This window comes from Polistes canadensis, unplaced genomic scaffold (genome assembly GCF_001313835.1).
Source record: "Polistes canadensis isolate GaletaPanama2010 unplaced genomic scaffold, ASM131383v1 scaffold_55, whole genome shotgun sequence".
Classification (NCBI taxonomy): Eukaryota; Metazoa; Arthropoda; class Insecta; order Hymenoptera; family Vespidae; genus Polistes; species Polistes canadensis.
This window is the reverse complement of record NW_014569602.1, coordinates 309,158-325,035: the sequence shown is the minus strand read 5'-3', so window position 1 is coordinate 325,035 and position 15,878 is coordinate 309,158. Positions and strand designations below refer to the sequence as shown.

Below are 15,878 nucleotides of genomic sequence, written 5' to 3'. Positions count from 1 at the left end.
TACGTCGAATCCTATCCGTTTTTACCTCTTTCTTTCTTCCTCTTTTTCCTCCTCCTCCTCCTCCTTCTCCTCCTTCTCTTCTTACAACTTGAAAGTAAAAGATTTCATTCCTTTACTCGAAGTGGATAAACTCGACTCCCTAAAGCGAACAAAATAAATTATCTCGGATTGATTCATAAATAAATATTACTATTCAAAAATAGTACTGTAAGTTCTCGTTTTATGCAGTCTTACAGAACATACGTTTTACAGAATAGCTCATATAAAAACTGGCATAAACACAAATTTAACTACTTAAATTTTAAAACAAAAAACATGGATGGGTTGAAAAGTTCTGAACTTAATACGAGAAAGGTTGAATAATTGTTCAGCTCTACCCGTGTTAAGCTGAAAACTTTTTAGTCCTCATCTAAGGCTAAAAGCTTTTCAACCCATCCATTTTTTCTATTTCTTTTGATTGTTTTCTTGGAAGCGGTTAAATATTGGGGTCTTACTGCTTGCATAGTGTATGACTCTGATGGAGCCCTACAACTGTGTATAATTAGAAACAATCGGTGCCTTGTCAATTTGGTTCTCTCCTTGTTAGAACAAATCGGACAAACAGAAATACGTTTCCTCCCTTGCGTCCATAATATCGTGACAAATTCAAATTAAGTAAAAGATATTTTAATTTTATTCTAATAAAAAGGGATCTCGTTAACAATGAAATATTTTATTCGTTTTTTTTTTTTAAGCGAGCATCAATTTATGCAATTTTAGACCATAGGTTAAATCAAAAATTCTAATAATTATTGAAAGTTTTAATTGATTCGAACATCGTTCATGGCAGGTGAAGTCATTTTTTTTTGGAAACGACGAGCAGTTCACACATCCTCACATTAATAGAATAATTGAAATAATCTTTGGGCATACCACGAGTTTTGGTGACTGTTTATACTTGGGCTTTCTTTAATAAGCCTACATGTACATGTTCCCCCAAGAAATGTTGTGAATTAAATACAAACTGTACAATTTCAATTATCAATTCAATTTCAATTTCAATCATAAAAATGATCCGCATAAAAAGAGACCTTACAGTACTTATTTATGAACCAACGTAAAAATTAGTATTACAAGTATGTATCGTACTTATTAGATTAATTCACGCATATCTACACGAATTGATCCAATAATGAAACGAGGCAGCTACAATTATAAAAAAGAACAAGCTTGATACATTAATTAATAACAACGTCACATTGGCTTCTTTTAGATGGAATATATTTGTTTCCAATTTTTTTTTAATCTATCAATATATCGTATAATAATTATTATTAATTAAGATAACAGACAATATATTACAGTTGTCGATTCTAAGCATCTAGAATATCCAAGAAAAGATCATTCATAGTCAAGACGAAAGATCTATTCTCCCTCATGGTTTTGTTTTCTATTTCGGTATGTACTCTTTTTTTGCTTGTCGACGATGGAAGCTATTTCTGTTTCTTTTTTTTCTTTTTTTACATTTCGTTCAAGCATATTTTAAACTAGTTTGTCGTTTCCGCACTACTCGTTCCCACTGTAGAACATGCGTGTCTACGTTACAATTTTCTTCCACTAAGTACATAATCATCAGTAATTGATAAAGATAAAAATAATATAATAATACAATATAACATAACCAATAACTAATACGAATAATAATGAATACAATAATAGTAAAAATAAAATAATAAAGTGACAATAATAAAGTATAATAAATTGTAATAATAATAGTAGTAATAACTATTTGGAACTAATAGTAATGGTAATATATAATATAAATTTATTTTATAACTATATTTAATTAATTAAATACGATAAACTAAGCTGCCCTATATATCCCCCCCCTTCTCTCAATCTCTAACGATATTTTGTTATTCTTTCTAACTTGTCACGAAATTTTTATTTTTTTCTCTTCAAATATAATACATATTCTATTTAGAAATCTATAGAATCGAACAGACCTCGTATTTTGTATGATTTTAAAATATTTAGGACTAAACATTGTCTTGTGTTTCATATCTTGATTCTTTCACTTCTTCCAATGCAATAATTTAGGTGTTCTGTTAAAATATCCGACCAATCAAAGTCTCAAAACATCATCGCTTGCATTACGATTTGGCGTATACAACAGGCGTATCCAACAGGCGTATCCAACAGGCGTATCCAACAGGCAAATAACATTCACGTTTAATGACGTTATCGCTTTTTACAAATTACTGACTAGTTTCTAGTTGTTAAAACTATAAACGAATTGTGCTTAGTCTTATAAGGCACCGAACTAAAGGGAAACTAATCCCATTTTTTCCTATGATTCTTTTATCTTCGTTTGTAATATGCTTTTTTTTTTTTAGATACTAAGAAAATTTGGTCTTCTCCCATTTCATTTCCCTCTCAGTCGCGTATGATGATTTAAACAATATCGTTTCTTTCTTCCTTCCATCCTTAAATAAAAATAAATGTTCTCAACACGAGATAAGGCAACACGAGTAAGACACTTTATTATTCTTTGTCGAATTTACGAATGATTCCTACGAAGGCGTCCCCTTCTCTTATCACTTTATTATTATCTAAAATCATTTATATAGTTTTTCGGACAAGAAGTAGTATTTATAACCGAGTAGTAGTAACAAACGACTCGCTATTTTCGTTTTAACAAAGATAACGCTACTTAGTTTTAACTTCTTCAATAGATAAAATGTCATGTCGACGCCAAATCTTTCGGACATATTTCATTTTTTGTTTTTCTTTGTTTATTTTTGTTTTTCTTGCAATTTTCTAAATGATTTCACAAATGACCAAAAATTGGGTTACGTCGACAAGATATGCTTACACATTCAACGCTTTCATTCTCTTTCTTTCTCTCTCTCCCAATTTCACTACTCACACACACGAATAAATAGAAATATGTAACTAAACTATGCGATCGAACACGATCGCTCGTCGTATTTTTCTCCGCTTATTAGCGAGAATCTTCCAAGAATAAGATAAAAACGTAAATATGTACGTTTCAACCAACATGTCAACACGAGAATTCGTTCGTCATATTATAAAACTGAAAAGAATTGACTTAAGTTAGAAGAGAGAGAGAGATAGAGAGAGAGTATATAGATATATATATTTGTGTGGATATATATATATATATATACACACATATACATATATATATATATATATAAACGTATATGTTCATATACGTATATATAATTGTTTATATATATATACATATATTACAGGACGTTTATGGATATATATATATATATATATATATATATATATATATAATTAGCACTTGCGAAGAAATCGTCATTCGATGATCTCGAATATAAAAGATTTAAATATCTTGTAAGATCCTTTAAAAAAAATTCTTCTTCCTTTTCTTCTTTCTCTCTCTATCATTACTAATCGTGAATAATAAAACGATTCTGCGATAATTTTGTTCTTTTTGTCCCTTATTAATTTGATTATAAAACAAAAATGAACGACAATCGTTCATCGTCGAAATCAATATTCGCGATATTTCTAGCTTATTATGAACGATTCTCGTTTTTGACAACACTTTGAGATCCATATCTCATTGTAATCTTGCTTCCTGAGGCGTCGTTTGGTATGGTAATCCAGGGAAAGCAGCACCCGCCGTTGCTGCAGCAGCAGCAGCAGGCAAACCCGCTGCACCTGGTAGAGTCGCATATGTGTACGGCGTCACATAACCTGCCGCTGCATTTACTGAAAAAATAATAAATTATATTTCATTTCTGCCAAACTTTCATTAATATCGTATAATTAATAATCTGAGATATATATCTACAATACAAATTGATTAGTGTTTGCCTAAACATCAAATTAAATCACCACTATCATCATCATCATTATTATTACGATTATTATGACCAAAGTTAGATCGTAGTTATTATTGCCATCACGACTACCATAAAACAGCACAGCGATACGGAAACGTACATGTTCTTTTTGATTACAAAGCACAATCAAATAACAGCCTACATAACAAACCTAGAACAATGTAAAACAAACTTCTATAAATCAATGTATATATATTTGATGTACTGATAAACGTATACTAAACAATAAATTCACATTTTACCAAGAGACTATATAGGTACGTTCGTCAATGAATCACTTGATAATTTCAAACGAATAATCGATAAGAAACAAAAGAACAATGAGAACGCATCAGAGACGAAAATATACCACGAATTGAAATGTTTAATATCGTACATATTCTGTTTGCAGGCCGGAATGAAAGCAGTAAATCCAATCAAACATTCGACGTAGCCCGCAATTAAGGATCCCTAACATAAATGACAAGAACTTGAAGAGGACATTTATCGTTCAGCCAACATTGTTGTTGGTGGTAATGGTGACAATAGCGATGATCTCGCAAAGTTGGATAATTGTGGTGACCATTTACGTGTTCTGTGTCATTTAGGTGTTCTTCGTAAGGTAAATAATCTAGACAATCTTGGTGTTCTTCGCAAGAAAAATGATTTAGGTCATTTTGATAATCTTCGTGATCATTTTGGAGATCTTCGTAGTAATTTTCGTGATCTTCGTAGTAATTTTGGTGATCTTCGTAGTAATTTTGGTGATCTTCGTAGTAATTTTGGTGATCTGAGTAATCTTGGTGATCTAAATAATCTGTGTTACTAATTGTAAGTAGATCTTTGTAAGGTAGATGACCTAGGTAATTTGTATCATACTCGCTATCGATATTATCGTAGTTATCAATTTGATCGTTATAATTGTAATAAGTGATGTCATCGCGATCATCATGATTATCGTAAGTATCATGGCAATAGTGATGATTTTCTTTTTCCTGGGTATTTTTCAAATGAAACATACCCGCGGCGGCAGCACTGCTGTACGGATAGGCCTCTGCGAAATTGTAGGAAGTACCCGGATAGGTGGCAGCCGCTGCCGCTACATTTTGATAATCGTAAAATTGCGTAGCTGCAACTGCGGCTGCGTGGCTCAACTGAGTCGCCGGAAGTGGTACCAAGCCGCCTGGCGCCGCTGCGGCCAGATAAGGAGACTGGTAAACGTAGCCCGGTGGTACTCTGAAACGTGAATACAATAGTTGGTAAGGTGTTCAACATTTTTTTTATCCAGGCTTCTTCAAACCTCACGAGAACTGCCGCGCTCTGATTCATTAATTAATCAATCGCGAATTTACAATATTCATTGAAACAATATGGATCAATTTTAAACAAATATTTCGATACTTCGCTTTAAATTCGGAGCACGGCCGTTTTCGGAAGAACAATTCTCTTCCTTCTGTGATAGGATTCAATGGATAGGAAAAAATGCTTTTTAACCCTGGTGATAAGTTCATAACTACTGGCTCACTACTGGGTGCTTTATTGTCAAAGACGTGCGTGCTCTTTTAGTATCAATGATTTAGAATAAACGTTTTGTTACCGTATTCTACCAATATAGGTGTAACAAAATTAATTATATTCAAGCACGTCGACAAATAGACGATTTCTCATGAAAAAAAAAAAAACAAAAAAAAAACAAAAAAAAACACGAAAATTAATGATCATCGATGTTAACGGTCTATCGCTCGTGCGCAACTTTCTACCAAAACCAAACAACAACACCAAACCGGCAAGATGAGCGAAGGACCGAATATTTTATTATACATTCAAATACACATATACATATTCATTTATTTATAATTAATTATAGTTTTTTTTTGTCTTCTCTATATTTTTCAAACCCAAATAGCAATTATCATAGAACGCGATTGCCAGCGAATGAAAAAGGGGATGGAAGGAAACAATATTGGAAAAGGAAAGCGCAAAAGGAAGCGAATCCTGTTTCGCAGGTGTGTATGTGTGTTTATAATGTGTGACATAATTATAAGGCAACAACAACAACAACAAAAGTTACGCAACAATCCAAGAAAAAATCCTTTCAACGTGTTGGCAAAACAACAGCAAACCATCAATAACAAACGTGTACGAGTGAGAAATACTCTTTCGGCACACGGCACACGATTATCTAACACCAACGTTAGTACCTAGCTTTTACGTGAATTAAAGAGAGAAACAACAAAAATGAAAAAGAGACAGAGAAATAGTCATGATAAGAGAGAGAAAGAGAAAAAGTGAGAAAGAGAAGAAAAATCATTTTCAAGAAATACAAAATAAAATAAAATAAAAATCAAGTAGACGTTTAAACGTTGTTCTTGTAAATGTCTTTTTATTTTTTATTTCTCTATTAACGCGATTTATCATTATATTGTCAACGTTCTTCTTACTAAACAGCTTTCTTGATCTCAAAGAAAACGAGGAAGAAGATCCGTTAAAGTTGGTGCCTCCTCCTTCCAAGAAATACGAGCTTACAATATATAGATTAGCAAATCATCAGAAACGAGGATAATTCCTTGGCTCTTTTTCCCAGAGACAGCCCTGAACTTTTTAACGGATCGATAACGGCTAGTGTCCAGTCTAGGAGGAAAATCAATATGTCGTCCTGCGGCATCGAACCGGTCCCGTTCCTCCCGGTTTCTCCGAGTTCCGGCAAGCGGATTACCGGGGCCATCGCACCATCGGGGAAATGCCAAACTGTCTTTCCTTTGTCGCGTTATTCCCCTCCCCAATCGGTTAAATCACCCCCGAGCTTCTTACTTTTACACAGTTATATTTACACACACTGACAATGAACTTTTCTAAGTATATTCGCAACACCGTTTAACATTCTTTTATGTCAGACTTAATACAAATATTTGGAAATTACTAATATCGTCAAAATAAAATTCTCATTTTTTTTTTTTAAATATATCTACATTTTCATCTCATAATTTGTAATATTTATTGCAAAGAAAAAAAAACATAGAGAGAGAGAGAAAACAACGATATTTCATTACAATTTGGATACTTCGTTAGAAAATCAAAAACACGTGGTTACAAGTAATATTTTTTATTTTCTTAAACAATAGAAAAAAAGATTTATGAACTGTTGGTAGTTTGAAAATAATTTAACGCGCGGAAGTCGATCGACGATCGTCACAAAAATATCAGGCTTGGCACATTACCAGCTTTTACTACCAAATGCTCCTTATCTCGAGTTTACTCTCTCTTTTTCCCTCCTTTTACTTCCATGACGATACTTCGAAAGGAACGAGTATCCGGCAGATCATACTATAAGATGACGTGTAGATCCATCATTTTTCGACTGATTTATAACCCCCTTTTATAGCGAATACCGATCTATTAAAGTAACTACGAAGGCAAGATATCTCTCGAGGTAATCATCTACGGAGTCCGCTCATTACGTTGCTCTAGAATTGCATTCTTGAATTATAAATAGAAATTGCCCTACTAATTGTAAAGTGCCGTTGTTGAATTACATAAACTATTTGTATCTATCATAGAATAAATGAATATAATAAACCATCACACATTTTTCCTTGAAAATGAAACTAAAGTGGAAATATATAATATAATAATATCCAACGTAACACACACACAAAGAGAATAATGCACTTAACTTGATTATCAATCTAATCTCGAAATTGAAATATTTACGTTAGGAATGTTTATAAAACGAAAGACCAACATTGAACATTAGCTTTAAATAATAAAATCGCTATTGACAGTTGGATTACCATATCGATTAGATTCGATTAGACCGATTGATTATTGAAAAAATAATCAATAGATAATCCTTAGAAAGATCGAATATTAAATATGGAAAATAGAAATCTTCCTAAAGTATGCTTTAAAACTATCATATTCTTTGTTCTCGTCCAAGTCCCGCTTTTTCATATCTTTATATATTGTGTATTTTTTTTGTTGTTTTGTTTTATTTTTTATTCCTTTTTACACCTCCTTCTTTTCCATCGAACTTATCTCTCATCCGCATCTCGAGCGAGGCCCGTGCATTATGGATGGCTCGCGTGTGCTCAACCCTACTTTTCCTATTCCGCGTGTCCCTTTTCTCTCCAACCTCCTCCTTTTTTTCTTCCCTACCGATCGTCCTCCCGACTATTTTCAATCTCAATCCTATTACACCTATGCACGATATAAACCGACATAAGTGCATATGACAAATTAGCACACAAATTTGGAATACGTACGATCATGCTTGTAGAAACATTTTTATTATTTATGCAAGCCTTACTTCTTCGTAATCAAAATCTTTCATGTTTCTTGATTAATTGTAGTGTCACGTTAATTTCGCTAATATCGATTCAAGGTTATTCTACAAATGAAATAGCTTGCGACAAAAAATACCTAATACTAATAGACATCGGCCGATTAATTTAATTAGGTATATATTAAATTTATCATTAAAATAAATTGTATTATTTATGTATTTTTTCTTTTGTAAATTCGGTGTTTTGTTCTCTTTTAATTTTTTTCAATCAAGATATCGAAAAATTCGATTGAAACGATAAGAAAATAAAGTATCTCAAGATGAGATATTCGCATCGATCGTTTTTGTCCACGACTACATCGACGTCCTTGGTAGGTTACCGCAAAATGCACGTACTGTTGTCATTTTAATACGTACCGTAATTCGCCACGATGTAAAATTGCGTGGTAGCGCATCGCGACTGAACGAACATTATACGGAAAGCTTTTATACGATCGATGTAACCCTCTTTCAATTTGTGTGTTTGTGAGTGTGTATATTGGTGTAGGGGTCGAACGCATTATGCCATTCCTCGTGGAGATAAGTGAGCATAATATGTCTTCTAGCTTCATCAATTTAGTGATAATTTACTCACTTTACCTAGTTTTTGCATACATACATTTCTATATCCATTAACAAATTATAAAATATTATTTTTATTATTTATTATATTATATAGCGAGCCAAAGTGCCGTAATAATTTCTTCCGACATTTAGACTTTTCGCGACAAACAAATGAGTTCGTTCTAATATTAAAATATTTTTCCGCTTATAAATGAGTACGAAACGTCACTCAACGAACCTTGAGTTAACTCATTTGCAGCAAATTATTCTTTGGTGGTCGATGTAATCCATAATATTCTAATCATTTTGATATAAATTGACAAAATGAATTGCTGTATGTAAATTCAATGCTGTTCGCGATTGCAGTTAAGACGATCAGTCGTCGAAAAGGAAGAGACCATTAAAAGAAAACTTGGAATTAAAGCGCGCGTGCCATGTTGTAAGCCTAGAAGACTCGTGGAGAGGAATGGGAAAGGAAAAAGAAATCGTTGGTAAGTCATGAAGATAGACCCCTCCCCGACCTCCCGTTGGAATCGTCCTTTCGTGACGGATCTAAGTGACCACCCTCGATTTCCGACGTAAAGTGGTCGTACGTCGCGATTAGGATCTCTCGACTTGTTCGCCAACGACTCAGACACGCACGGACTCACGAATGCACGAAAGTAGGAAAACCCTCCCTCCTCCTCCTCCTCCTCCTCCTCCTCCTCCTCCTGTCTTTCGATACAGTCAAAGAGTCGATGTCAAAGGAGAAGAATAGGGAGGAAAAATGAACTCCCCGTGTAAAGGTGAAGATCGGTAGGGGTAATAAATTTGTGGGAAGGAACGTAGCCATTCGAATCAGCGTATATATGTCTATATAGGTACTTGTATTTATATACACACGTGTATAGGTAGTGTGTATGCGTACATATGTTTCAAGTTCATTAAGAGGGTGCAGGTGCGAACCGCGGTAGAACGTTATTGTGATTAGAAATTATTGTCATCGTACACCTGCTCTGACGTATGTTTGCAGCTTGTATCTACATATTATGGAAAGAAAATGATGTGTTTCTTAACTCTTCGAATTACGAATGAAGATATAGCTAAAGTCGGTCAGGGGATTAGTCGATCCTTGAATGTGATGTAGATTACTACTAATATATCTATACTCGACCTTCAACATTATCTCGTTTTAAATGAACTTTTTTATATGGAATCTTTGAGGATCTAATCGATGAACTTACCAGCTATCGAAAGCTATTAACTATGATCAAATAATGAAGAAATTATTTAGTAAAAAAATTCACTGTGAATAATCTCTACCGTTACTGATAATAAATTGTCTTTGGTTACTGAATTACTGGAAATCCGACTCCTAGATATTAATCGTCTATCTGCGTGTGTGCGTGCGTGCGTAAAGGTAGTTTGCGCGCATGTGTGAACTCGAGGAAGGTGTCGCGTGGTATCCGGGTCGTGTCTTGTTCGCTTTCGATGCGCAGGGAGAGAGGATAGGCCACCAAAAGGCTGTACCGCGGCGCCGGCGCCCTGGATAATCCAATGGGATCATCCGCCAATCCACGGAAACCGGGCCGGACCAATAGAGAGTCCTAGGGGTGGTGCCTCGTCATACTTTAATTGCTTTTCCTACGCAAACACTAATCATTTCTTTAATTTTTTCGACTTGACACATCGATCGATCCAATCAAATTGTTTTAGATGTTCAATTTCAATAGTTCCAAGAGTTATTTTATCATTAACATTTTATTTTTAAATCACGGAATGGATGTTGACATAGGACAGAAGGAGAGAAAGATGTTGGAAATATTAAATATAAATTTGGCTATCGACGATGTTAAAGTAAAATAATGAAGAAAATAATAATGATATTCAAAGCAGTGGCCTGCCTTTTAAATCTAAACACAATATGAAATTGGAAAGATCGATGAGCTACGATTATTAGTGCCAACGATCGGAATAAAATGAATTTAATGGGATCGACTGTCTGCATCCACGACTATATTTAATGTTTTTTAGAAAACATGAATACATTGTATAAGACTTTTCGAGCAATATGCACGTATTTACAATATGTGCACTAGAGGGGATGCTTATATAAAAATAAATACTACGATGAAATAAATGAGATACCGACGAGGATAAAAAAGGGAGGGAGGAACCTTGAGGATGAAATATATGTCGCTTGAAAAGAGACTGCGTTCGTTGAAAGAACAACGACGATGAGCGATGCACGATGGGCGATGCACGATGGGCGATGCACGATGGGCGATGCACGATGACGACGAACGTTCGCGTGTTGAAAATAGAAGTTCATTTAAATACTTACGATTTCGTTAGGGCTTTTGATGTTGCGACCAGAAAAAGAAGGAAAAGAAGAAAGGAAAAAAAATGTTCAAATAAATTCTACGAAAATAAAATTTGGAAAAAAGAAATCCTTCGTCGTCGCTCTAATCATTTTCTCGTTAATAAAAGTATGTAATAATTTAAACAAAATAATTCATATTCTTGTTATTATTCGTTGAGTAACTATAGCAATATATTGCTAGTGTCGCGTGTAACAAACAAGACATATATATTAATAAAAGTTAGATGGCATAAGCGCCAACATTTATAACGTCGATCATCGTCTAAAAGACACGATAGTTCGACGAGGCTGCGAAGAGACGAGATCGAGAAGAATTTGCGTCAGATGAGCGACAACGACAGGTGGAGAAGAAGAGAGTCGCGATAATGGAAATAGAAGCGCGGTCCTTTTAGACGACGACGACGACGACGACGTTCTGGATTATGACGCGAAACGCGAGCAAAACAACAAGGGTAATAAGAAGTTCTGCTGCCGAGGTCCCCAATTCCTCGCTTCCAAGATTTCTTGTTCGAACTAAATCGTTCGAGAAATATATCGGAATAGAGAGGAGAAACAGAGTCCTATCGACAAACCTTTCTAAATTCCAAATTAAATAAACAGTTAGAAAAGAAATATTATAATATTTAAAGAATATCAAGATCCACATGATCGCTTGTCAATATATATCAAAGACGTCGGTGAAAGACCGAATATTTGAATTTATTATTTATATTTCGGACATATATATCAAGCGACCATGTAAATCTTGACATTCTTCAATTTCGGTTCACATACATATATAATTATATACCCATACACCAAGCATAAACCCCACATAAATAATTGAAATATATTATAAAAGAAAAGAAAAAAAAAAAGAAAGAAAGAAATAAAAGAGAAAAAAAGAAAAGAAAAGAACGAATTGTCTATGCAGACGCAATCATGAAAATGCAGTTTGGCAGACGTCCTAATCGTTAGTCGAGGAAAGTGTAGGAACGAACGCGTAAGTAGGTTCTCTCGTCGCTTTGGTATCCAGTTAACGAGAGAGAGAAGACGGCGCGAACTAGAAAAGGGATCTTCGAGAATAGACGTCGCGATAGCGCGGAAACGGCCTTAAAGACTCTTAAATCCTCTTCACGAGGGAGAGCAGTGAAGTCCTCTTTCTTTCTTTCTTTCTTTCTTTTTTTCGTTCTTTCTTTCTTTCTTTCTTTCTTTCTTTCTTTCTTTCTTCCTTTCTCGAGACGACGCGACGGCGAGAAGTTGACACAGGGGACAGGTGGATCTAAATAAAGACTGGACCGACGCCAGGAGCCACAAAGATGGCCGACACCGAGACGCGAGACGTCGTCGTCGTCGTTGCTTCGTTCGTTCACGACAACGACCACTTCTTTTTATTATCTTCTTTCTTCTTCTTGTCAGGACTAACTTCATGCATCCTAATTTTTCTTTGTGTTCAAAATTCACTTCTATTAACCGAATTGAAACATTTTGTTCCCCCATCTTTTTAACACGATACGATACGTTTATTAAAAAAAAAAAAGAAATCATGGTCGCGATGGTAAAAAATAAAAAAAGAAAAATAGTAAGAATTTGCAAGACAACAACGTCTATGAGATTCGAATAAGAGAACAAAAAACATCTGGAATTTTGGATGAAAGGAAAAAAAAAGAGAAAGTTGAAATGTGCTTCTTCCGTGTTGGAAGAAGCATCGCGGACGCGTCGGCGGGCTGGCTGGACGGTGTTAGATTTCACTTATCCCACCTACGTTTCGCTAATTCGAGGACACGCGTTTTCTGCCACGTGGTGGTAGAATGAAGAGAAGAAGAACGTGACGTAAGCAATATCCTTGCCAATTACGCCTTCACTTAGAGACGCATAGAAACTTACTTACGTTACATGTATTCGCGCGCATCTACTAGACGATTATTCTCATTGGCTAACCATTAATTTATAACGCCCACTATGTTGCGTCCCCATCGAAAATAAATCCCAACGCAACAATATTTAAAACTTTTCTTATGCGTGCCAAATGCGCGCGCGCGTTCATGCCAAATGCCAGAGTAGTACGAGATTCGAAACTCGCGCCAAATCTCTCTCTCTCTCTCTCTCTTTCTTTATTTCTATCTATCTCTATCTCTATCTCTCTTTATCCCTTTCTCTTGAATTTCCATGACATATTAATAAATGAGCCGGTATAAAGGAGACACATATAACACTTTTGAAACGTTCTCTTTCTCGTGAACGACGAGACGACGACCAAATATCTCTGGAAAGATGCGAAGAGCTTTGCATGGGGCCTGAATCGCGGAGCACTTGCAAAAAAGAACGAATTCTCCTCGTCCATGGGGTCGAAAGCGCGTATTCACGATTCTTCGCTCATTCTTCTCTCTTTCACGAACGCGTCCGAGTCTTTTCTTCAGCACCTTTCGAAAAAAGAAGTCTGAAATTTTCTTTTCTTTTTTTCTTTTTCTTTTTCTTCAAGTTGTTATAATTAAATTCTAAAAAAAAAAAATTCAATAATAAGAAAGAAAAACCACCAAGTACAACACCAAAAAATAAAAAATACAACACCAATAGCGACACCAAGTGTAGTGTAAGCTTTCACCACACACACAAGGTTATTATTAATATTACAGTGGTTAGCGGAGCCTGTACATTCGACTAGACTCTCTCTCTCTCTCTCTCTCTCTTTATCTACTCTTTCTCTACTCTTTCTCTACTCTTTCTCTACTCTTTCTTTCCTCTTTACTCTATCTTCCGATTCTCCACCTATCTCTCTTTTTTTCTATTTATTTGTCCATGTTCCAAAAAGAGACTTCCGGTTTTCCGCGAAACTTACGACACGTGCCAATACGATATGCCGATTCACCGTACTGTGTATCACTCTAACGATATCTACTAAACGATTAACTAAGGAATTTTCAAAACTTATCTACCGATTTAATTACATTCTCGCGATTATTTCTATTTCGAAAGCAAAAATGTATTACTTTACAATTATTTTTAAATAATAAACGAAACGAAATGAATAATTTAAATGATAAGGAATAAGTTATTCGAAAAAAGTGAAACAGGAAAATTTGAGAGAAATTGGGAATGTAAAAAAATCGTTTCCTCGTTATTCTCATTCAATCATAACTAACATAAGAAGTTTCGTTCGGAAAGTAACACGGAACAATCTGGTCGTGCCAAATAAGGTTGAACCGCGATAAAATCGATAGAAATGTAATAAAAAATTAACGATGCAGGAAGGTTTGTGTCCTGGGCCAAGCCAGGTCGATTTTTCACGATCGAAACGGCGTGTCGTTCCGCGTTCTCTTTCTAACTCTGTCCTCTCTTTTTCTCTCTTTGTGAAGAGGAGTCCTCGTCGACGTCGCTGATAAAATCTATTTTCGCTTTTAGCCGGACAAAAGGAAAAGAGAGCAGCAACACGCGCACGCGCTCCTTTTCGTCCGGCGCGAAAGAATAAATATTTGCGTTGAGTTAAATGGCTCCCGGAGACGTGAACGAAAATCTCTATTTTATCCCTACGGGAATTTTTCAACGCGTTCCGTTGTTCCTTGCTACATACGTACAATGCTACACACACACCCGATTACCGATATATTTTTCTATATTTATTTGTCACAGATTCTATATTAACTTTTTTTAAATTACGCTTTTGGAAGTAATTCGAGTATCGGATGATTTTCTCTTGAAGATAATCGAAGAAACAATCGATTCATTAAAACTATGGAAAAGAAGTGTACCGCCACCAGAGGCATCATAGCGAAGACAAAAATAAGAAGGAAAAATAATTAAAATAAGAAATAAATAATTACGTGGGCATACTTACAATCACAGAAACGAGGCGTAACGAATGACGGAAAAATTGAAGATTATAATTCATTGACAATGAGAAAAAAAAGCATTAAAGATTATCGTAGTTTCGATATTCTCTCGATTAATCGCAAATAATCGCATTATTAGGAAAGATCAATATCTATCGCAGATATTAATAATTAATTGTAAAATAAAATTCATTGCAAACGTTTCCATTCTTACTCTTATTTTTAGCCCTCTTATTTCCCCAAAAAAAAATCGTTAAAAGGAAACACAATGTTCGTTTCTTTTTTTTTGTTTTCAATAATTAAAACCAATCGCAAAAAAAAAAGAGAAACGAATTCGAACGCACAGGCATATTGGCTATCTATATCGTTACGTTACACGTTAAAAAGTCGTTATCGTCGTTACCGTGTCATTACTGTGATTATGCTTGATTAAGAAAAGTAAAAGGGTGTGTTGTGTGTGTGTGTGTATGTGTGGGCGTGTAATTGAAGAGTAAATATAAGATTAAAAAAAAATAAAAAAATTAATAAAAGAAAAAAAAGAAAGAGTCAAAACCAGTAAACAAACAATCGCAACTCGCTCAGCAACCGCAATCTCAATTATTCATCACTTCAACGTAAAGTTCACCAAGAAAGTAGAAACATGGAAAGTAAGAAGAAAAAAAAACCACAACTCAAAAAGAAAAAAAAATACGGTAGATGAAAAAGAGGAAGAGACCGAACCCTCCGAAGAAATCTCCCCTGCAAGTAGCGTGTATACTTCATCGAAAGAAATTCGTAGGTACTCGTGTGGCTTCGTATACGTGTGCGTGTGCCGTATATTATCCCCTCTCTCTTTCTCTCTACCTCTCTTTCGCTCAATTTCCCTCTCTCTTTCACTCCCTTTTTCTCACCCTTTCTTTCATAGTTTTCGCGAATATTTCTCCCTCTTTTCTTATATATATATATATAATACATATAAAAAA

The 15,878-nt window shown here is 34.8% G+C and overlaps 1 protein-coding gene and 1 long non-coding RNA gene across 3 annotated transcripts in view; one reads left to right on the top strand and one right to left on the bottom strand.

Moving 5' to 3' along the window:
• Window positions 1–3,434: 3,434 nt before the first annotated feature.
• Window positions 3,435–15,878, bottom strand: part of LOC106785757 (RNA-binding protein 24-B-like) — a 26,715-nt gene continuing 14,271 nt past the window's right edge. For both annotated transcript variants that reach the window (XM_014746473.1, XM_014746472.1), the window contains 2 exons: window positions 4,882–5,096; window positions 3,435–3,747 (listed from right to left, as the gene is read on the bottom strand). In XM_014746473.1, coding sequence (XP_014601959.1) covers window positions 3,596–3,747; window positions 4,882–5,096 — 367 coding nt within the window. In that variant the 3' untranslated portion in view covers window positions 3,435–3,595. The remainder of the gene's footprint in view (window positions 3,748–4,881; window positions 5,097–15,878) is intronic.
• On the top strand, window positions 5,080–6,490 carry LOC106785758. The gene is made up of 3 exons (XR_001381559.1): window positions 5,080–5,119; window positions 5,767–5,866; window positions 6,445–6,490. It is a non-coding gene; the product is annotated as an uncharacterized LOC106785758 (long non-coding RNA).